We start from the raw sequence: 23,131 nt of genomic DNA on the forward strand, positions 1-23,131 counted from the left end.
TTGCAAAGCAAATTACCCAAGAACACTCTTAAAAAGGATGTGTTAAAAAATAACACATTTAATGTGTTAAGGCTATTTTAACACATCTTGTGTTAAAAAAAGTTAATTATGTGTAAAAAGAAAGAGAGATAGAGAGAGAGAAACAACACAGTGTGTTTAACACAACATGTGTTAAATATCATCCAATCACATTGCTGCTACGTCACTCCGAACGCCGTTAAGCAAGTTCGCGCTTCTTTTTCCATCTACGGATGACTTGGATGCACCCATGTCAGGTATTTTGATTTATTTTTTATTTTAAATGTATTTTTAGTGTATATTTTACGGTCAAATGTGCGTTAGTTAGCGCCCTTTCCTGTGTACAGGTATTTTCGGTAGACATAAGAGCCCGTGTTGAACAGGACTGCAGCCGCGTGCTTTACAAATTATAAATTCTCCTCATACATTGTGGTAAGTTTGTCCCTTAGTTTCTGGAGATAACTTATTTTAAAAGAGTTTTATGTTTGTCTTAGTTTGAGTTAGGGGTGGGTGATATACCGTTAACGTTATATTAAACTAGTAACATTAATGTTAAGTGAAGAGATTTTGGACTGTTGTGTCTATCGCGGTTACGCGCCCACGTCACGTTGCTGTGCGCGTGGTCGCGAAAACTTAACATTTACACACGTTTTAAGCCCCGCAGTTTTAAAACAAGTGATTTCAAGCTATTGAAACACAAACAAAAGCGCGTTTACTTATATGCGCGCGTTGTTTCTATGTGAGAGTAAATCTCACGAGTCTCACGACCCTATGCGTTCCAGGCAGCCTGTAACTCGTGTTTTTACAACCTTCTACCTGTGAAAGTGCACTGGAACGGCAGTCAAACCCCTGACTTCCCACCCGTGAACTCGTACTAGATCGATGTACTCCCAGTTCAGAGTCGTAAGTCGTTGTTTTGAAGTCGTGTGTTACGGGTTACAGGTTGCCTGGAACGCAGCATAACATAGTGCTTCAGCTGCTCATTGAGCTCCTGAGCATTTTTGCGGCGTTAATGGTCGTAAAATACACATGAATTACCGCGTGTTATAAAAAAAATTTCCGTCTTTACAAGAATCATCATAAACACGGTCAATTTAGGTCTTAAGAGAAAGTAAGCAGCTGATAAAGATAATGCATGTGTAAGTTAACCGTAATTGGATCCGGACTTTGGTTTTAAAGGGGAAGTTGATGTTGCTCCTCTCTGTCCTGTCAATTAAACAGCAGTGAGAGAAAATAGTGAGTGAAAAAAATAATACATTTATACAATATATGTTTGTTACTTTTGTCATTTATTGTAGTTTTAGTCCTTTGCCTTGTACTTAATTACTTATCCTTACATCACTGTTTATTTATCTTCAGTGAGTTTGAGTTTTGTGTAAATATAACGTTAGGCATAAGCCGGTATGAGATTTCGGTGGTGTGATGCATAGCCTTAACTCAAAACACTTCCTTGCTCTTACCATCTTATAAAACAAATGAAGATACAGTAGGATTAAACTTTGAGGTTTATCTAGCTTATGTTAACTTGCTGTTTTCGTAAATAAAAAGTGTTTATTCTAATACTGCTTGTTAACTACTTTTTACATTATGTATGTTAATACTTTGCTTAATCAGTATGTTTGTATAATAACAGATTGTTTTTTTTGCCCCTTTGCAGCTTCAAATGGAAGACATTCCAAAAACACTAGTTGCAGTTCTTCTAGATGAAAAGGAGATATGCAAAAAACTTCAGCGTTTCAAGAGTGTTGCAGAAATAATGAATGCTTGCAAAAGTCTCCTACCCTGTGCCGCAGAGTACCACAGAATTTTGAAATTTAATGTTGATTTTAATGAATTTATTGACACAGATCTTAATGAGAAAGTGGAAAACTTGGACAAGTTTCAAGTTTTTTTTAAGTCGGTAAAGAGAAGTGGATCACAGGCATTGGTATGTAATTTTCCTTTTCAGTAACTACTGACCTGTAATGCATACAGATTCCAGTATTATTATACTTTCCTTAAAGGGATAGTTCGGCCAAAAACGATATTAAACCCATGATTTACTCACCCCCAAGCTGGCCGAGTTGCATATGTCCATCGTTTTTCAGACAAACACATTTTCGGATATTTTAGAAAATATTTTAGATCTTTCTGTTCATTAAATGAAATGTTACGGGGTCCAGCAATAGTCCACGACCTTCAAGTCCAAAAAAGTGCGTCCATCCTTCACAAATTAAATCCAAACGGCTCCAGGATGATAAACAAAGGTCTTCTGTGGGTAATCCGTGCGGTGTTGTTGTAGAAATATCCATATTTAAAATGTTATTAACGTTATAAACTACCTTCCGGTAGCGCCGCCATCTTAGACTCAGGAGAGACTATTAGCATAGTGTACGCACTTTTCTTAGTGACGTATGACAAATTCGCAGGGCGGGGGCACAGAGCAGCAGCAGAGAAACTCTGTACGCTGCGTAAGCTCTCATCCTGAATGCGCATCACTCCAAAATGGCGGCGCTACCGGAAGGTAGTTTATAACGTTAATAACATTTTAAATATGGATATTTCTACAACAACACCGCACGGATTACCCACAGAAGACCTTTGTTTATCATCCTGGAGCCGTTTGGATTTAATTTGTGAAGGATGGACGCACTTTTTTGGACTTGAAGGTCGTGGACTATTGCTGGACCCCGTAACATTTCATTTAATGAACAGAAAGATCTAAAATATTTTCTAAAATATCCGAAAATGTGTTTGTCTGAAAAACGATAGACATATGCAACTCGGATAGCTTGGGGGTGAGTAAATCATGGGTTTAATATCGTTTTTGGCCGAACTATCCCTTTAAGCATTAAATATTAATAGTGCTTTTTTAATTTTAATCATAGTAAAAAACGGTTCAGGTTGCATTTCCACTGATTTGAACATGGCATGGCGTGATTACAAATGATAATGAAAATGTGGTACAGCAGTGGTTCCCAACCTTTTTCACTTCAAGCCAAGGCCCCATAGTTGCCCACAACAATATTTAAAGGACCCCTCTCACTCAATTTTTTCCACATAAAATTAAATAGAACTTGGAATGACTAGACAGATGTACTGTATATTCGCTACTAAAATGGCCAAAAATATAAGAAACATCTTGATTTTTGCTTGTTGTAGCTTATTTTAAGTCTTGTTTTGTCCCCCCTGTGGGCCTCGATCCCCTGGTTTGGAACCACTGAAGTACAGTTTATTTTACCCACATTAGTAAATAATGGTAGTTAATTAAACCTCACAAATAAACATGTCACAAACACACTTTACTAGTTTGGGAATGTTTAACTTCGTATATATTATATGATCGGTATATGCATACAGTATCTGATTCAGTATTACGCACACTGTGTCACATACATTGTAAGCCTGCTTTCATATAACCTTTTCATCTTATTAAATTTGTTGTCTTTTAAGGATGAAACATTGGATGTAGATGTGGCTGGTCCAAGTCATCAACAAAATGTATGTTGCGGCACGATGGTTAGCACAAACATTGCTCTGGTGGTTATTTTAAAGGATTACTCCACTTCCTTAAAAAAAATCCTGATAATTTACTCACCCCCATGTCATCCAAGATGTTTATGTCTTTCTTTGTACAGTCGAGAAGAAATAAATTGTTTTGAGGAAAACATTCCAAGATTTTTCTCCATATAGTGGACTTTATTGGACCCCAACAGTTTACAGTTTCAATACAGTTTCAAATTGCCTTTTCAACGCAGCTTCAAAGGGCTCTAAACGATCCCAACCGAGGCATAAGGGTCTTATCTAGCACAATGATTGTCATTTTTGGCAAGAAAAATAAGAGATATGCACTTTTACCAATTTTGTTTGACATGGGGGTGAGTAAATTATCAGGATTTTTTTTTGTGGAGTAATCCTTTAAGACATTTGAGAGGTCAGGTGTTACAGAAAAATAACACCCATGGAACATTTCTCAACCAACCAGAATAAAGCATTCAACAGGCCTGTGGTATGAATGACCATATTTTAACTGTTCATTTGTTTTGCTTTTTAAGGTTGCACCAAAGAACGTACATGAAGCTGGTCCTAGTAGTCAACAGAAGGTTTGTATACACAACTGAGTGTTGCATAATAGCACTCTTTTCACTATTTGTGTCAACTTGTTTGACTTTGTTTGCCCATTCCAGAAAGACGCTTGTACATTTGTATATTTTGTCAGTAGATCATGGTAAATGAGTGAAAATTATTCATCCAGTTTATTCAAAAGTGACTGACTTTGAGTAACTGAATCGACTCATCTGATTAGAACTACTTTTGCTTTTTATATTTCCAGCATCAACGTAATAGAATTGATGTAGACACCCTGCGAGCACTTATTGAAAGCAAAGGTCCAAGTATACTGACGGATTATGAAGCTTCAGGAATGCTTTCAGAGACGTCAAGAAAACTCCTTGTTAAGATAGGAGTCAGTGCGTTGGTGGAACGAAGTGGATTGTAAGTTTACAGTTGATAAATTTAAGGTGCTGTGTGAAGTACTGCAGATTTAGTGGCATCTCATGATTAAGTTTAAGAATTGCAACCAACGGCTCAGTTACTGCTTGCGCTTAAGCAAAGTTGGTTTACTTAAGACTTTTTTATTGTAAAGCACTTTGGTCAGTACTAGGGCTGTTTTAAATGTGCTACATAAATAAGTACAAAGATGTCGTTGTTTAGTCAACATTAAGAAGAAATGTGCTCTGTAGAGCAGTTGGTCCGTTTAGGGATACCGTAGAAACATATCAATGCAAAATTGTGACTTTACATTTTAATTAAACCTGTGGTGCATGTATATAAAATCCCTTATTCTAAGGCAGAGCTTCCCAAACTTCAGAGTGGTAAGGCCCCCCAAAAACATAGCAAAAGCTCCACGACCCCCCCCCCCCCCCGTATATTACATACAGTATATATTTAATAAACCAGATTGTCTCTTTGCACAAAATTATCAACATTTATAAACCAGTTTTTAAGAATCTCATGTGAATTATGAGAACTACGAGAAATATTTACAAATTATGAGAAATATTTTTATATTCTGGTGAAAGATGACGTAAACATTCTTTACAAATATATTTAAATCCATAACACTACATACTTTCTGCCGCAGAACACAGTTTGGGAAGCAATGTTCTAAGGTATTTAAAACATGCTTCTTTATGTATGGTCTTTATGTGCCACAAAAACATAGTTATGTATGCTTTATTGCATTTCTGTCAATAGACCTAAATCCTGCACACTGCACCTTTAAAGGGATAGTTCACCCAAAAATGAAAATTCTGTCATCATTTACTCACTTTCATGTTGTTACAAACCTGTATACATTTCTTTGTTCTAATGAACACCAAGGCAGATATTTTGATAAACGTTTGTAACCTAACCGTTCGTGGACCCGTTCACTTCCATAGTAGGAAAAAAAGAATACTATGGAAGTAAATAGGGTCCACGAACGGTTTGATTACAAACATTTCTCAAAATATCTTTCTCTGTGTTCATCAGAACAAAGAAATTTATGCGGGGTTGTAACAACATGAGAGTGAGTAAATGTTGGCAGAATTTTCACTTTTGGGTGAACTATCCCTTTAACTAAAACAACTCTTAATATGATAATGTATAAAGATGATGAGTACTTTGAATACACACTCGTTGCTGTTTATAAATTGATCAACTTTGTAGAGAAAATGTACAATTTAATTCCTGTTTTGCTTATAGTTACCCTTGTAATGATGAGAAGCGAATGTTGGCAGAAAGTGTGGTAACACTGTTTCCTTCTCTGAAGATCAAGATTGGAGAAGAGAATGAAGGATTTGTAAGTTGTACTTACTCAAACACACAAAGCTCTGTTGTAATAAATGGAAATTGGAATAGTAATTTTGGTATGTTGATTGGTTAACCGGTTTCAAAATAGCTGGAAATGTACTGACAATTTTTTGTAAAGTACATCCACTCTAATGGTTTGGTCATGGTTCATGAGTTTTTGAGAAATAAAATGGCAAAAAATTATTACAATTGTTTTTTTTACCCTTGTCATACAGGAACATTTCTATGACCCAGTCTCCCACAGTGGATTTATTGAGATGAAACTTAGAAATCTACGAAGGAATCTTCATGATGATCAGCGTCTCTACCAGCGGAAACGTATTCGAATCAGTGATTCCTCTGTAGTGTCTATCACTTTGGAAGTCGAGGATGAGTCTACTCAAGAGTGGACAACTGTGATCAAAAGGATGAAACCATCTCCAGAAAACCTCCATACCATCAAAATGGGCATGGAGAAAACATACAGTAATCGCAGATCATGGATCTCAAACAAGTCCCCGACAGTGAAAGAGATATTTGAAGAATACCCACGATTTATAGACATGCCATACTTGGTAAGGACATCTTGTGTTTTGCATGGCTTTTCCTTCTAGCTACGCATATAAGTAGACTTTTCCACACAATGTTTTGTTTGTAAACTTTTGCTTTGCTCTGAAATCTTGTTCCCTCAGTTACATTATTCTTTAAACATCCTTTAACCACTCCCCTCATAATACTGAAGTATAGTTTTAAGATTGCATACACTTGGATGATTTGGGAACATACTGAAAAAACACAGCAGTGTTGTAATTGTTCATTCTATCCTTTGTTGTAGCTTGACACTGAGTTTGGAAAAATGTTTCCTGGGAAGGCAGATCTCTTTCTTCGAAAATGGGAAGGAAATATTGTTCCAAAGTTGCAAAAGATGGCCACAGAGAAAGATCCTCTTGTCATGCCAACTGATAATGGAAGTGAAGGTAGGCTACTTTGCTTGTTCTGTCAAAATGTTGTTTTTTCATTCAGTGGACACCATTAGTTTTAGAAGTTCTCTGAAGGCAAAGTTGGAGATCAAAGTCAGTCATTATTCCTGCTAATCCCATTTATGTTTTGGGTTTATCATACAACAGAGTCATGTTACAGAGCTCTTCAACTTCTTACTACATTGCTGCCCCCCACTGCATCAGGAAGGAGCAAAGGTTGGGCCAAATGCAGTACAAAGTCAGCCCTTGTGTACCTCTTGGACATTAAGCTGGTAAGCAACTTGACTGCCCCAAGCTATGTTTTTGTTTGTTCGTTTTCTGTGCAAGCAATTTATGATGTTATTTAATTACACAACTCTCTGAATTGCATACTCCTATACTATTTACATTTAGTTTTATAGGGATGCACAATATTAGATTTTTGCCAATATTTTTAAACTCACTTTGGCCAAGGTTAATTGTGCATTTTACTTAAAAAAATTTATAAGTAGGCCAACAGCAGTCAATAAATAAATAAACCTTACTGAGCGGGCATTAGGACCTATGGAAGCTGTTGCTGCTGTTGTCACTGCACGCGCTAATGACTGTGTACGGTATCACAGCGGACGTGTCATTCTGTATGTACATTCTGAAAAAAAATTCAGTGATCCAAAACAGTGAAGTGATAATATTGTGCATCCCAATTTTCTTTTGTACAAAAATAAGAAAATATCCCTTACCTGTAGTTTAATTAATTAATGCAAATGAATTAAAAGGGACAGTTCACCCAAACATTTTGTTTCAAAACCATAAGACCTTCGTTGAACTTAGCAAGCACAAATGAAGATATTTTGTTGTAATTCGAGAGCTCTCTGACCCTCTTTAAGCAGCACACAAATAAAATGTTCCCAAGCACAGAACCGTATGATATAAGTAGTACAGTCCATGTGAAAACAGGTGTTCAATTGTACTAATATGAACCTCTGATGATACTTTTTTGTGCACAAAGAAAACAAAAATAACTTTATTCAACAACTTTTCTCCTCATCACGTCTGCTGTGGTGTGCCACCATTTAGGATGCACATGCGTTGTGATACTTTCTTCACAATAGCGGCATGCCACGGTGGAAGGGATGTGGAGTTGTTGAATAAAGTTATTTTTGTTTTCTTAGTGCACAAAAAGTATTCTCGTGGCTTTGTTAAAATTATGGTTGATGAACAGAGGTTTTACGGCTATGTGATAACATGAGGGTGAGTAATTAATGACAGAATATTTATTTTTGGGTGAACTGTCCCTTTAAAGGAATAGTCTACTCATTTTCAATATTAAAATATGTTATTACCTTAACTAAGAACTGTTGAATCATCCCTCTATCATCTGTGTGTGTGCACGTAAGCGCTGGAGCGCGCTGCGACGCTACGATAGCATTTAGCTTAGCCCCATTCATTCAATGGTACCATTTAGAGATAAAGTTAGAAGTGACCAAACACATCAACGTTTTTCCTATTTAAGACGAGTAGTTATACGAGCAAGTTTGGTGGTACAAAATAAAACGTAGCGCTTTTCTAAGCGGATTTTAAAGAGGAACTATATTTTATGGCGTAATAGCACTTTTGGGAGTACTTCGACTCGCCTGAAAAGTCCGCTACCCTTCTCCCTCTCATAATGGGAGAGGGAGGGTGTTACTGCGCCAAGTCGAAGTACTCCCAAAAGTGCTATTACGCCATAAAATATAGTTCCTCTTTTAAATCCGCTTAGAAAAGCGCTATGTTTTATTTTGTACCACCAAACTTGCTCGTATAACTACTCGTCTTAAATAGGAAAAACTTTGATGTGTTTGGTCACTTCTAACTTTATCTCTAAATGGTACCATTGAATGAATGGGGCTAAGCTAAATGCTATCGTAGCGTCGCAGCGTGCTCCAGCGCTTACGTGCACACACACAGATGACAGAGGGATGATTCAACAGTTCTTAGTTAAGGTAATAACATATTTTAATATTGAAAATGAGTAGACTATTCCTTTAAGAGAACCTCCAGTCACTTGAATTGTTTTAATAATAGCTTTTATAAAATGTATTTTTATTTTTACAGGCTGGAACCACCATCTCCAGCCTCCTGGATAATTCCCAGAAAATTGTGGAAAACCATCAACCCCACATTGTCTGTTTTGGAGCTCCAAGTTCTACAGCACAATACATCATTGTGGCCGAGAATGACAAACTCGCCATTCCACTCGAGGATAACAGTCTGACGTGTGCCATTGACAAGCTGTTCAAAGTGTATTGGGTTTGCAATGTAGAATATCCTGCTCAACTCACATCTGTCTTTAATTTCTTTGAAAGTCTATATGAACTGCCTTTCTCTGGTGGCAAGAGATCCAAAGTTGTGGAGCTTATTGCAAAGCTTCAAGCACTTTCCTAAATTGAACCACCATGTACATATGTCCAAAGTGTAAAAAACCCAATTCAAAGGATATCCGGAAACTTCTTAGGCATCTTAGGCATGTCCATGCACTTTCTGATGGACAGGATTATACAATTGTTTGTAGTCAAAACAATTGTCAACGAACATACCATAATTTCAATTCTTATGCTAAACATCTCAATAGAGAGCATGCTCAGGTTGCAAACCCATCACATTTAGAACAAGACCCTGACACCAGCATGAGTGAGGACCCTGACACCAGCATGAGTGAGGACCCTGACACCAGCATGAATGAGGACTTCTCAGCTGCATCTTGCTCTGATGCTGTTGATATTCTAGAGACTAATTCTGATGGCTCCAGTAATTGTAAGACTCCTGACTACCAAAGCTGTGCAGCAGCATTTGTTGCAAAAATGTACTCCTCTTCAAATTGTACCCTGACTGATGTGCAAAAAAGCATCACTTGCACAAAAGAACTACTCTGCGAAACCCTGGACTGCTTGCAAGAGAGGACCACATCTCTGCTTAATCGCTATTCAGTACCCAGTGATGAATTGCAGACTTTGATGGAAGATTTTGAAAAAGGACAAAATATGTTTGAGGAAGTTGATACCCCCTACAAAATGACTAAATATTTTACAGCAAACCACTCTTTTATTAAGCCAACAGAAATCTTTCTTGGAAACAGAGGAGACGCTGCAAGAATGAAAGGTAAATTAACTCAAGTGTTAATAGCAGATACATGTCAATACATATCTATTATTGATACTCTGAAGTTTCTTTTAAAAAATGAAGAAATGCAGAAGTTTTTTGTGGATTCAACCAAAAGTGATGACAAATTGCGTGACTACTGTGATGGCTCACATTTTAAAAATCACAAATTGTACAGCAGATTTCCTCAAGCTTTACAAATTCAACTTTATTTTGATGATTTTGAAACAACAAATCCTTTAGGCTCTAAAACCAAAGTTCACAAAATGGGAGCAGTTTATTTTTGTTTGAGGAATTTACCTGCTAGATTTAACTCATCTCTTGAAAACATCCACCTATGTTTGCTTTTTAATTCGATTGACAAAGAAGTTTATGGTTTTGACAAAATATTTGAGCCATTGTTGGATGATATAAAGTTTCTTGAAACCAGAGGGATTGAAGTTCAGATCAATGGCCAGAGTACACTGTTATTTGGCACAATATGCTTGTTCACCGCTGACAATCTGGCCTGCCATTCACTTGGAGGATATTTGGAGAGTTTCGCAGCCAACAAATTCTGTCATTTCTGTCTGATTGACAAACATGAGATGCAGTGTATATTTGATGACAATTGTTTGGAGTTGCGCAATGAAGTAAATTACAGTCAACATGTTATGCTTAAAAATCCTGGTTTAACAGGGATAAAAGCAGACTCTTGTCTAAACTCTCTAAAGTACTTTCATATTACTGATAATGTCTGCGTTGACATTATGCATGACATTTTAGAGGGTGTGGCTCCACTCGAGATCAAACTTATGTTACAACATTTCATCTATGAGGAAAAACTTTTCACTTTAGAACAGTTGAATGACAGAATGGTCAGCTTTGACTATGGTGTGGCAAATGAGAAAAACAAGCCCAGTGCCATTCTGAATTTAAGAACATCTGAGAACCCCATGAAGCAAAATGCCAGTCAAATGTGGTGTCTCATCCTTTCTTTGCCTTTCCTGATTGGAAATTTTATAAGTGAAGGTCATAGTCACTGGAAATTGTTCCTTCTCCTTAGAGAAATTTGTAGCATAATTTTTGCACCAGTTGTTACCAAGGGATTAGCTGTATTTTTAAAGCAGCTAGTTATTGATCACCATAACTTGTTTAAGACACTATATCCCAACAAATCACTAATTCCAAAGCATCATTTTATGACTCATTACTGGCGAATGATGTTAAAATTCGGCCCACTGTCTAAATTTTGGTGCATGAGATTTGAGGGAAAACATTGTCCTCTAAAAAAACATGCACAAACTGTGTGTAATTTCAAAAATATAAGTAAGACATTAGCCTACAAGAGTCAGGTTCAGACTATGTTTCATTGGAAATTGGGCAGTCCATTAACTGAGACAATTACTGTCCCAAATGTTTTTTCAGTGATGGTTGGATGTTTGGAAGAGAGTGTGCTGTTTGTTGAAAATATGAAAGACTTTGGCTATGAACTTGATGCATGTAGCACTATTCATGTTTCTCACTCTGTTAATGTGTTTGGTCAGACTTTTCAAACTGGTTGTGTACTTGCTTTAAACCGTGACTTAAGAGGAGAGCGTCTCTTTGGTGAGGTTTTACACATAGTTCCACAATGTGAAAAAGAATGTGTTTTAGTTTTTTTGAGAGTTTTGTCACAAGTGTATTTTCACCCACACTTTTATGCCTATGCAGTACAAAGAACAAATGAATACAAAGTGATTAATTTGAGCAAAGCTGCTGATGTAAAACCACTTCACATGATTTCTTACAAAGAAATAATTTTTGTAAATCCAAGGTATAAAATTGTTTAATGTGTCTTATGAAATTCAAATGACATGTGAATATTGCCTTTGTAAAAATTTATGTTTTAATAAATCTGTATATATATTTATGAAAATGCTTTTACTGTGGTGCATTTATTCTAACTGGTCAAAAATAGCACATCTATAACACATTAGTGTGTTATTTTTAACACATAAGTGTGTTAAATGTTTTAACACATTGACTGTGTTAAAAAGAATAACACACTGGCTGTGTTAAAATTAACACAACATGTGTTGTCCTTAACTAGACACACTGGTGTGTTAAAATTTAACACAGGTTGTGTTATTTTTAACACATCTGTTTTAAGAGTGAAAATAAGTCTAGTTTTTATACAAAAAATATCAAATTTAAGTGATTATGTGCATAAAACAAGCAAACAAATCTGCCAATGGGGTAAGCAAATTTTTTTTTAATTTTTCTTGAATTTAGTGTTTAAGAAAAATTTTCAAGATTTTTTGCTTACCCCATTGGCAGATTTTTTGGCTTGTTTTATGCACACAATCACTTAAATTTTATATTTTAGGTCTAAAAACGACTTATTTTCTTGGGTCCTTTTGCTCATAAAGAAAAAGCATCTTAATTTGTAACACTTTATTATAATGTTTATTAGTTAACATTAATTAATGTATTAACTAACATGAACAAACCATGAGCAATACATTTGTTACAGTATTTATTAATCTTTGTTAATGTTAGTTAATAGAAATAAAGCTGTTCATTGTTTGTTCATGTTAGTTCACAGTGCATTAACTAATGTTAACCAAATTTTAATAAAGTATTAGTAATTGTTGAAATTAACATGAATAAAGATTAATAAATGCTGTATAAGTGCAGTTCATCATTAATTCATGTTAACTAATGTAGTTAACTAATGTTAACTAATGAACATTATTTTAAAGTGTTACCGATATTTTTACTGAAAACAAGACAAAAATACAAATACTTTTTTTCTTCAACATTTTTTTGCAGTGTACACTGCAAAAAAAATGACTTTCTTAATATTTTTGTCTTGTTTTCAGTAGAAATAATTCTCAAATCAAAATGTATTTTCTTGATGAGCAAAATGACCTAAGAAAATAAGTCTAGTTTTTAGACAAAAATATAAATTTGTGCTTAAAAACAAGCAAAAATATCTGCAAATGGGGTGAAAATTTTATTATTGAATTAAGTGTTTAAGAAAAACGTAAACTTATTTCAAGATTTTCTTTCTTACCCCACTGGCAGATTACCCCAATTTTTGCTTGTTTCAAGCACATTTTCCCTTTTTTTTGTCTAAAAAAAAACTAGACTTGCTTAGGTCATTTTGCGCATCAAAAAAAAAAAAAAAAAAAAAATGCATTGTAATCTAAGACTTTTTAGATATTTGTACTGAAAACAAGACAAAAATACTAAGTAAAAAAGTCACTTTTTGCAGTATACGTATGTGCCTTCATCTAGGCCACGACTCCAAAAACATAAATGAATTTGTATTTTCAGATACTCACAAACACCCATGTACTGTGTGAGTGTGTTGTGTGAATGATATACTGCTGTTTCTCTTCAGATGTCTGTGGGCAGTGAAATATGTCAAGTGTACATGAAGAGAGGTCCATATGAAGGCCTACCTTTCCATTCATCAATCGAATGTTCCCTCTCATCTAGCTGTTTATCATAGATCTGTGGAGGAGGCTGACAGAGAGCGAGAGAGAGAGAGAGAGAGAGAGAGAGAGAGAGAGAACGAGAAAGACAAAGGCATTTATTCGTTACCCCCTTATAAAGTGTGATTAACACTAAATTTATTGTTTCATCAATTTCATTAATGTTTGTCCTAAATCACTGATGATCAAAGATAACTCTTTTACAGGAAAAAAAAATCATGCTGCATTCATTGAACAATGAATCTGAGGATGATGTGTACAATATTTACATGAAATATGATCTACATCTATGATATCTAATCTCACTAACATCAAAAATAGCACTATACAGTACATAAGTAGACCAGATTTTTGTAATGCTAAAATCTGGGCCATATTTTACTTTACAGTGTTCAAATTTACTTACATTTTACATTTTTATCATAACTATGTTTTTTTTAGAAACTTTATATATCTTGGACACTGTAAGGTAAAATATTACTTCCTTCTAAACATGCTGTCACACAATCAATAATAAGAACAATAGACTTTAGATAGACACTAAACATCACTATTAGTTAGACAGGAGTGCAGAAAGGACGAGTTAAGACAGAGACATTAGTTGTTGTTTTTTAAGAGATGCTGTCTCTCAAATCATGTTGTGCATTTTTGGTCATCATATGAAAGGTCGAATAAAACCTGACATGATTTTTGAGCATTAAAACATATTTAAAAAAATTCAAATTGAGCCATGACAACATTTTCAGGCATTATATAGTATATGAATATTTAATTTTCTGTGTATTAGTTTTATATCAGCTTTTTAACAAAACCTCCAGGCAAGTTATTTTTCATTTCCATCCACTGCTTAAATCTATTCATAACTAACAGTGAGTGACCGGCTTCTGTGTAAATGAGCAGCCTTTATTTACTGTTTATTCAACCTGAATACACTGACAATGGTTAGTTTATTATATGCCTTTGGAAAATTCAGCAGGTTAGTTCTGCCACAATAGTTTATTGATAACACAATGAATAATGATGTCATAATGTAAGGTTATTTTATAAAATAAACTGTTCTTTATATTTTATTTCCTTTAAACTTAACATAAACACAGAGCGTCCTAACATTTGTTGGCAATTGCTTAGGACAGTGGTTCTCAAAGTTGGGACCGCCAGATGGTGCCAGGAGGACCCAATTTTTATGACATTTTATAAAATACATTAATTTATCTAGAATTCTGTGTAATTAAACCTAAAAAAAATATAAGGCTACTAACCAACAGCACCACTTTGTATAATTGGATATGTTTTGTTTAATTAAAATTGTAAGTTTTAGAAGTGATTTTTGTCAAAAAATTTCTTTGGGGGGCCGCAAAAATATGTGCTGTACACAAGGGGGGCCGGACGCTGAAAAAGTTTGAGAACCACTGGCTTATGAGAACTAAAAATAGAAACAAATGCGACAACTGTTAAAATGCATTAAGTTAAATAAATCTGTAAAATGTATAGATGAAAATAAAAACAATTTGGTTTTGGGTAAATGGGTAACTCATTACAATAAGGTTGTATTTGTAAACATTAGTAAATGCATTAACTACTAACATGAACAAACAATGAACAATATAGTTTTTCAACAGGTATTAATTCTTGTTATGTTAGTTAATGTCAATACACTTATTCATGTCAGTTTATGATGCATTAACTAATGTAAACAGTTACAATGTTTGATTTTTTTTAAATGTATTAGTAAATGCAGAAATTAACATGAACTAAGATTCTTAAATACTGTAGAAGTATTTTTCATTTGTTAGTTCATGTAAGCCCATAAACAAAGTCAACCTTATTGCAAAGTGTTACTGGTAAATGTGAAAAGTTTATATTTATAATCCTCAATAATATTGACTTTGATTGTTGATCTTATAAATCTGAGCTTTGTTTGTAACATTGAAATATCTTCTGAATGTCTAAAGGAAATTTCTGGGTTATTTTTTCAGATGCAGGAGACTTAAGAAAAAGTTTTTCTGATGTCTAAATACCTGAGATTTTTCTTTCTTATGCACTCTCAGAAGAAATGTACAAAAGCCAATAGGGGGTACCCTTTCAAGTTCACATTTGTACGTAAAGCGTGCATATTAGCACATATTTTGGTACATCATAGGTACATCATAGGTATATATTTTTACCTACATAAGGCATATAGGGACCTTCTGAAAGGCTACCATCCCAGTGACACTTTTGTACCTTTTCTGATGGTGTGGGTTGAATAAACCCTTGGCACATTCTGTGAGATTAGTACACAATACAGACACACACAATTACACACAGATATAGAATCAAAAAAAATTCTGGCAAATCTTTAATGTAGCCACCTGCTTATTCTCTGCATCTAAACATCAATGTTTGCAACATAGAGATCTGAATGTGAGTGTTTTGAAATGAGCGTTCCTGTGTGTAAAATGATCTTTATTTACCATCGATATGTGCTGATTCCTGGCCTTCATCAGAGAAAGAGAAATATCAGAGAGAAGAAGACAATAATGAAGATGTTGATAGATTCATTAAAACAAACTATTTCTGAATGTGTTTTGTCATAGTGCATATAATTATGTCATTTTTTGATAAACAGAAATGTAAACGTTCACATGAAATCAATGGGATCTAAACATACTTTAAAGACAATAAAATGCGAGTTTGTATTTCACTACATGCACTGCAAAAAATGATTTTCAAGAAAAAAATTCTTAGTATTTGTCTTGTTTTTCAGTAAAAATATCTGCAAATTCTTAAATTAAGATGTTTTTCTTGATGAGCAAAACTACCCAAGAAAAAAAAGTCTAGTTTTTAGACCAAAAATATCAAATTTAAGTGATTATGTGCATAAAACAAGCAAAAAAATCTGCCAATAAGGTAAGCAAAATTGTTCTGGGATTTTCTTGAATTTAAAAATGTTCAAGATATTTTTTGCTTACCCCATTGGCATATTTGTTTGCTTGTTTTATGCACAAAATCACTTAAATTTAATATTTTTGGTCTAAAAACTTACTAAAGACTTATTTTCTTGGGTCATTTTGCTCATCAAGAAAAAGCATCTTAATTTAAGAATTTTTAAATATTTAACTGAAAACAAAAATACTAAGATTTTTTTTCTTAAAAATCATTTTTTTGCAGTGTGTTTGCCTCTATAGTCACATTTTGTACAGTAGTTAAAAAGAGTAGTTAGTTATGTCCTTGAAACCTCTTTGAAACATTACAGATGGGCTCTTTAGACAAGCACATGCTGTCAAACGCAGACAGACGCACAAAGTACTTGCATGAAAAATCTTTACAAAAAAAACCTTCTGTTGTTTTTACTCCTTGTCTGTTTACTCTTAAACTGATGAAGGTCTTAAGAATCAACCTCAATCATTCACTTAATAATCTGAACGAATGCAATATAGCAAAGTCAATAAAATCGATAAATACAATCTTAATGTGTCTGTGTATGGCCAAGTCCCATGCAAATAAACAACGTGGACATATAACATTTTTGCAAACCATTTATTAAAATGTTTGCCCTTACTGTATATTAAAAAAAAGGATTATTGTACGCTATCACTGAGATGGTACCCTTTAGGTCCTAAGATGTACCATTTAGATGTCTTAATATGCATCCTTTTAGTACAAAGATGTAATTTTTGAAAGGGTACCACCCCAGTGAAAGCTTTTGTACTTTTTTGTAGTGTAGTGTGATATACTTAAGCTAATTTTTTAAAGGTTTAAGTAATGTAATAAGGCTGATTCTTTCATATAAAACTATATTTAGTGTTACACACAATCTAATACTAATGCAGTTTTTGGTCACATGGTCCAAACATGAAGTCAAGCTAAAAAAGATTCATTTAAGTGCCTAATGTGACCAAACTTTATCATTGTGGTTTTCAGTATATAAATGATATGTAGTAGCTAGTTTTTTTAACCAGCTTTAGTGTAAATTCGGCCAAGACACAGTTGACAGATGAGCCAGCACACAGTAACGAATATAACTGAAAGAATGAGAGAGCAACACTCACTGCCTCCACTTCGGCCGGGTCGTACCACACATTGATGTAAGGATGCTGCAGGGCCTCGTCCACTGATATCCGCTTGGCCGGATCAATGATCAACATCTTAGACAACAGATCTCTAGCCTGACTTGCTGTTTGACATTAGGAGACAGAGGTTTGACAGGTCAAACAAACAAAGTGAAATGCCCATGCACACCCTATATGCATTTAAAAAGCCATGTAAAGGTAAATAATCATGTTTATTGTCTTTAAGCATGTGTTTGAGGAATACAGTGCACACTTCACACAAATGATGGTCACAATCGATATATTTCATCTTCTTGTTTGTTCTTTTGCAAGGGCACTGAAAACATCCCATGCTTTTCCTACTCACGCTCTCATCTTTCCATCATCTCTTCCTCTAAAAAATCCATACACACATCACATTCCCACACTTTCTTGCTCTATAAATAGTGTCATATAGTCAGAGTCTGTCTTGCTTTCAATATCTCATCTCTCTTCTCTGCCACTCACTGGACTACTTTAAAATGGCCGATGCTGATTTCTGCAGATCACCAAGTCTCCCTCTCAATTAAATATTCAATTCAAATGAGCTTTATTGGCATGACTGTAAATGGTACAATGTTGCCAAAGCATTAAACATGTATTATATATAATAAATAAAAAAACAGATATATTTAAATGTCAAAATTGTCTAAAGGTGGTTGATCCTTTTACTACTTAGTCCCTAAGCTCTGGAATGATTTACCAAAATACGTTCAAGAATCTGACACAGTCAATCAATTTCAGTCTAAACTAAAGACATTTCTCTTTAACAAAGCATTAATTTGTCTAGTAAATGTACTTATGCAATAGTTAGCTTGTCCGGAACAAAGCATTTACATAATTTGTCTGGGTAATATACTTATGCCGCAATAGTTAGCCTGTCTTTCATTACAAGTAAACGGCCCCTATGCTTATAGGATTTTGTTTCTCTCTCTCCCTGTCTCATCCTCAATCCCGAGGACAATGAGACAAACATATATATATATTTTAAAGTTTTCCTTCCCATAAATAGTATGTCTGGCTTTCTCTCAAGGTTTTTTCCCTCCTAGGATTTTTCCCCTACTGACTAAAAAAGCCAGGAGGGTTTTTCTCCTTGCAGGTTTTTTCAACCCCTGGGAAGTCAGCTGACATTGGCTTACTTTAGCACCCTCTTCTATATGTTACATTATTACTGCGCTCGCTAGTAGCCTACAGTTTAATCTTTGCCGCTGTATTCTGCTGCTTATTTTATCCATAAATTTTTCTGTGTTTTCTCCTGCATCTATTAATGTTAATCTGCTTTGAAACAATTAACAATCGTGAAAACCGCTATATAAATAAAAATTGAATTGAATATAAAAAAGAAACAAGCAACAAAAGGTAAAGGTGGGTTCAAGGGACTTAATTTGAATGTAACTTATCATTATAATTTGATTTATTGGCCCGACAGTTTATGTGTACAGTATATAGCCAAAATGTATATAAAAGATAATAACATGCAAAATATATAATGTTATATACAAAAAAAGTACAACAACAATAGTCCACAATACTAATACTAAAACTAACACTAAAACTGTATTATTATATATTTACTGTAAAGCTGCTTTGAAACAATGCAAAACTGAAAAAAGCTATAGAAATAAATTTGAGTTGAATAAAAATAAAAATAAATAAATAAAATAAATAAATGAAATGATAATTGTGAAAGGAATAGTTTGCCCAAAAAAAGAAAATAATTTATTATAACATCATATCAATAAGAGTAATAAACATTGAAAATATCAAACTCTGTTGGGTTAAATGAACCCAGAAAATATTTTTATTTGACCCAACAATGGGTTAAAACAACCCAGTATAGGTTAAATTACAACCATTGGGTTCATCCAGTTTTGACCCAATGCTGGATTGATAATAATCAAGAATTTTCTTTGTGTATACTGTACTGCATTTGCCAATGATCTCTTTCTCTCTCTTTACTTAACATGGTAATTTGTGGTAACTGATTTGCATTTGCATTACTGTGATAGACAAGGCTCATACCTGCTGTACCTGACAGCAGGAGGTTTAACGCTCATTTATTCTTCTCATATCCAACCGATGTATCCTCAGTCACACCGCAGCGTTCTGATTGTCTCACTTCCCTTTGTTTCCACAAGCAGCATTAAAATACATACTTCAGCATCTGTCTGTGATGTGTGTTCACTGGGAATAAACTCCACCGGCAATTTTCATTTCAAAAGCTCATAATTCTCCTTCACCGACCCCTGAAGAATGACTTCAGGTTTGAGCATAATTCATGAAATGTCTCTCAATCTTGCAAATGGGATGGGAATTGCTGCCTGATTCTTGCAGGCAAACAATCATGAAAATAGCACAAATACATGAACTGAAATGTGTACTCTGGTGGCTTGATTTACTTTATTCATAGTAATTTATTCATTATCCTGCTGGTAATTCATTATCCGGTAATTTCAGAGTGAATCTCACAAAACAGTGAAGCGTCCTTTCAAAAATGTAACTGAATTCTTAATCATCTTGTTATTATTAAATGAGAATATTTTAAATATAATAAATACAAATTTATCTTACATTTAAAACATCATGGGGCCTATTTTTACGATCTAAGCGCATGGTCTAAAGCACACGGTGCGCAGTCTAAAAAGACGTATCCGAATGCACTTTTGCTAATTCAACAACAAGAAAAATGGCTTGTGCGCCTAGCACACAGTCTAAAAGGGTTGTTAATATTCTCGTAATGAGTAATGGGGGTGTTTTGGGCGTAACATGCAATAAAACAAAATAATAATAATAAATGATTCATATTAATAGATCTTCACTGTCAGAAAAAATTGTCAAAAAATTATCCCTACCTGTCACCTCTTAAATATCCTAATATGTACCATTCAAGTAAAGATATGGATATATTTGGTGCCATTATGTACCTTTGACGTACTAAAATAAACTCTTTAGGTGCAGATATGTACTTTTTGAAAGGTTACTGCCTCTGTGACAGCTAGGGCCCATTTTGTCTGACAATGTATATCACAAAGCTTTTCCAGTCATAGTAATGGTATAAAAACTAGGATATGATTTATTATGTGCTTTATTATGTGCAGTTATGTAAATTAACTTAATTATTTACATTAGGATTAACCCTTTATCTTACCTTTGAGTTTGTTGTGCTCTGAGTCTGCAGGGAAGAGGCAATCAGGAAAGAGTTTCGGAAAAGTCAAGCCAGCGTATTTTGGCCTATTTTCCACGTAGTTACGCACAGTTGGCTGCAGTTTCTTCATGAACTCAGGAGAGGGTGTGCCGAGCTGCTCTATAACCTTATTCCATTGGTCGATATCTGGATGGGGGTGGAGTCAAGGAAAAATGCCTACATACAGTACTGTATAAGGGAAAACAGAATTGGGCAGGCAAAATTAAATAAATAAATTAAGTAGGATTTTTTAATTACGATTGTAGATAGTGACTAAACCGCCAATGAGGTATAAAATGAAGATATGTTGTTAGTCTTACACAATTACACAAAATAAACAAATTAATTTTCAATTAGCAGTGTGATTCAACAAATGCATCGGTAATTAAACACAATTTGATTATACCTGCGCTTCAGAAACAAGAGCCGGAGCAGTAAAGATTAAAGCACTCAGAGGGGTCTTAATAAACCCCTAAATAGAAAAAGTGATTTTGTTGCCCAATAAAACTAAATGGGTAAGAAACCGAATGGTAGAACATAATTCCAGAATACCAGAATAGCTATTACTAAAATTAGAAATTTCTAAACATAATTTCACATACAGTATGTGAATCTCAAAATAACTGTCCATCAGATGTTTCTGAGATTATTGTTAGTTTTGATCGCTGTCATGCTCACATGTCCAAGCTTTATCCAAGCTTTATCATCCAATTGCATTCTGGGAAAAGTTTTATAGCATATCTGGAGTGCCATCCCCGGTATTACATTGCACACAGGTCAAAATGACAACAATCAATGTTCAGATGTCAAATACCTTTAACATTTCCAAATGCATTTTTATTTTCGACTCTAGAGATGTCATTAAGTGGGCATTGTCACCATGAACCTTAAAAAAATTGGAATCTTACAAATTGTTTCCTCCTAGGACTTTTTCGCAGCAAAACCCTCTAAGTGCTCTTGTGTCCACAGGTGATATTGTTGTATGTCTAATACTGTTGACAGACCCCTCCCATGCTGCATATTTCACACAAAATTCACACGTTGGCTAAATTGCCCCTTGTTGTAAACAAGCAATCACACAAAACAAACAAAAACGTTTCCTCTTCCTCTAAGTCAGATTGATAATACAAACATGTCTCCATTTACGGACTGCTCTGTTGTGTTTCCAAAGATTGCAGACAAGGTCATTCAAACAAACCAGCAATTACCAGACCATAGAAGGGATACACAACATCACATACAAATGTACACTGACCGACACATTTACCATCACAACCCATCACATACTCTGAGTATTCAAATATTCCAGTTATTTAAAAAATGACTTTATATTAAACTTTACAGTACTTTATATTAAATATGCAATTTTTATATAATATGGAAGACTCTTGGTCTTCATTCTGGTTATCACCAAAGTGTAGAGATAGGAAACTGGGTCGGCTTCTGAAGAAATGGGTTGGAGAGAGATACGGCTCTTCATTGTTAGTGTTTAAGCAAATGGTTTATAGCAGAACGGTCTGTGATGGGCTGGCGAGGGTGAATGGATCCTGAAGATGTAATAGATGTCTCTCTGGGTGCCTAGCAACAGGGGGAGGGATGAATGTTGTCATGGTAGCCCAGTTGGCCTTGGGGAATCACATGACTGGTTTTGATCCCCAGGCTTCCCAACATTCCCACAAAAGGGGGTCTTTGGTTCAAAGGACCATCACAGCCACATTACATCATCCTGGAGGAACGACCCGCCTCCCAAAACACAAAACCACCCTCGTGTACCTCTCACGCGATTCACAGTTAAAGAAGCCAAATATACAATTAGGACTGCTTGGGGGGTTAAAATAAAACAGGTTTTTATTTTTGTAATGCGATCACAACTCTAAATATTCCTAAACAAAACTCACTACATTCCCACCCCCTTCTATTTTCCTTTTCAGGAAAATATATGGTTTGGGTGTCTTCAATCCATGGTTTGATCAAATATGAAACTTTTTTTTACACAAAAGCAGTACTAAAAGCTGCACTTATTATTATTCATTTGGTGATTCATTTTTATTTGTTATTTTTACTGTCCTCGAATTTATTGGATCCATTATACATGTAACTATGATATTTTGGCAGAAATTTTAATTATCATAGCACATTTTTTAAAAGGTTTCTGTAGTATAGGAAACAATGGCAAGGGTTTTATTCAACCCGGAGAGAAGTGTGAAGAAATAACAGACAGCGGGGCAGGATACGATCGGTGCCTGGAAACAGCACTGCTCCTCTTATAACTTCTCCAAAGATACAGCCTACAGACCACATGTCCACTACACCACACACAACACACATACAAAACCATGTCAGACATATACACTATATCCTATTAAATGACACGCTACTGTACATCTTAATATTAAAGCTTTATTAGGCCGCATTTACATTACATGTTTGAAGTGACTCAATTCCGGAAGGAAGTTGATAGTGTGGATAGTCGCAGTGGATAGTCGCAGT

The 23,131-nt window shown here is 34.8% G+C and overlaps 2 protein-coding genes across 10 annotated transcripts in view; one reads left to right on the forward strand and one right to left on the reverse strand.

Annotated features, from left to right (window-relative positions):
- The window catches only part of mapk10 (mitogen-activated protein kinase 10), a 96,514-nt gene that overhangs the window by 13,099 nt on the left and 60,284 nt on the right, over positions 1–23,131 (reverse strand). For 6 of the 9 annotated variants that reach the window (XM_065243954.2, XM_065243960.2, XM_065243961.2 and 3 more), the window contains exons 9-12: positions 20,606–20,788; positions 17,419–17,543; positions 15,841–15,864; positions 13,355–13,418 (exon numbers count right to left, since the gene is read on the reverse strand). In XM_065243954.2, coding sequence (XP_065100026.1) covers positions 13,355–13,418; positions 15,841–15,864; positions 17,419–17,543; positions 20,606–20,788 — 396 coding nt within the window. Of the gene's footprint in view, positions 1–13,354; positions 13,419–15,840; positions 15,865–17,418; positions 17,544–20,605; positions 20,789–22,875; positions 22,948–23,131 lie in introns of all 9 variants that reach the window. The other 3 variants (XM_065243955.2, XM_065243957.2, XM_065243956.2) reach the window with 3 other exon arrangements.
- Positions 161–11,669, forward strand: LOC135721603 (uncharacterized). The gene is made up of 10 exons (XM_065243953.1): positions 161–450; positions 1,676–1,945; positions 3,451–3,498; positions 4,053–4,100; positions 4,331–4,491; positions 5,743–5,839; positions 6,066–6,404; positions 6,665–6,806; positions 6,957–7,081; positions 8,883–11,669. The coding sequence occupies exons 2-10, from the start codon at positions 1,682–1,684 to the stop codon at positions 9,210–9,212; spliced, it is 1,554 nt and encodes a 517-aa protein (XP_065100025.1). The 5' UTR covers positions 161–450; positions 1,676–1,681; the 3' UTR covers positions 9,213–11,669.

This window comes from Paramisgurnus dabryanus, chromosome 18, assembly GCF_030506205.2.
Source record: "Paramisgurnus dabryanus chromosome 18, PD_genome_1.1, whole genome shotgun sequence".
Lineage (NCBI taxonomy): Eukaryota > Metazoa > Chordata > Actinopteri > Cypriniformes > Cobitidae > Paramisgurnus > Paramisgurnus dabryanus.

Excerpts from the sequence above, each read along its gene's own strand:
- LOC135721603 (XM_065243953.1), top strand. The coding sequence starts at position 1,682 with ATGGAAGACATTCCAAAAACACTAGTTGCAGTTCTTCTAGATGAAAAG. Across the intron at positions 1,946-3,450 it reads GAAGTGGATCACAGGCATTG|GATGAAACATTGGATGTAGA; the intron begins GTATGTAATTTT and ends TTGTCTTTTAAG. Across the intron at positions 4,492-5,742 it reads TTGGTGGAACGAAGTGGATT|TTACCCTTGTAATGATGAGA; the intron begins GTAAGTTTACAG and ends TTTTGCTTATAG.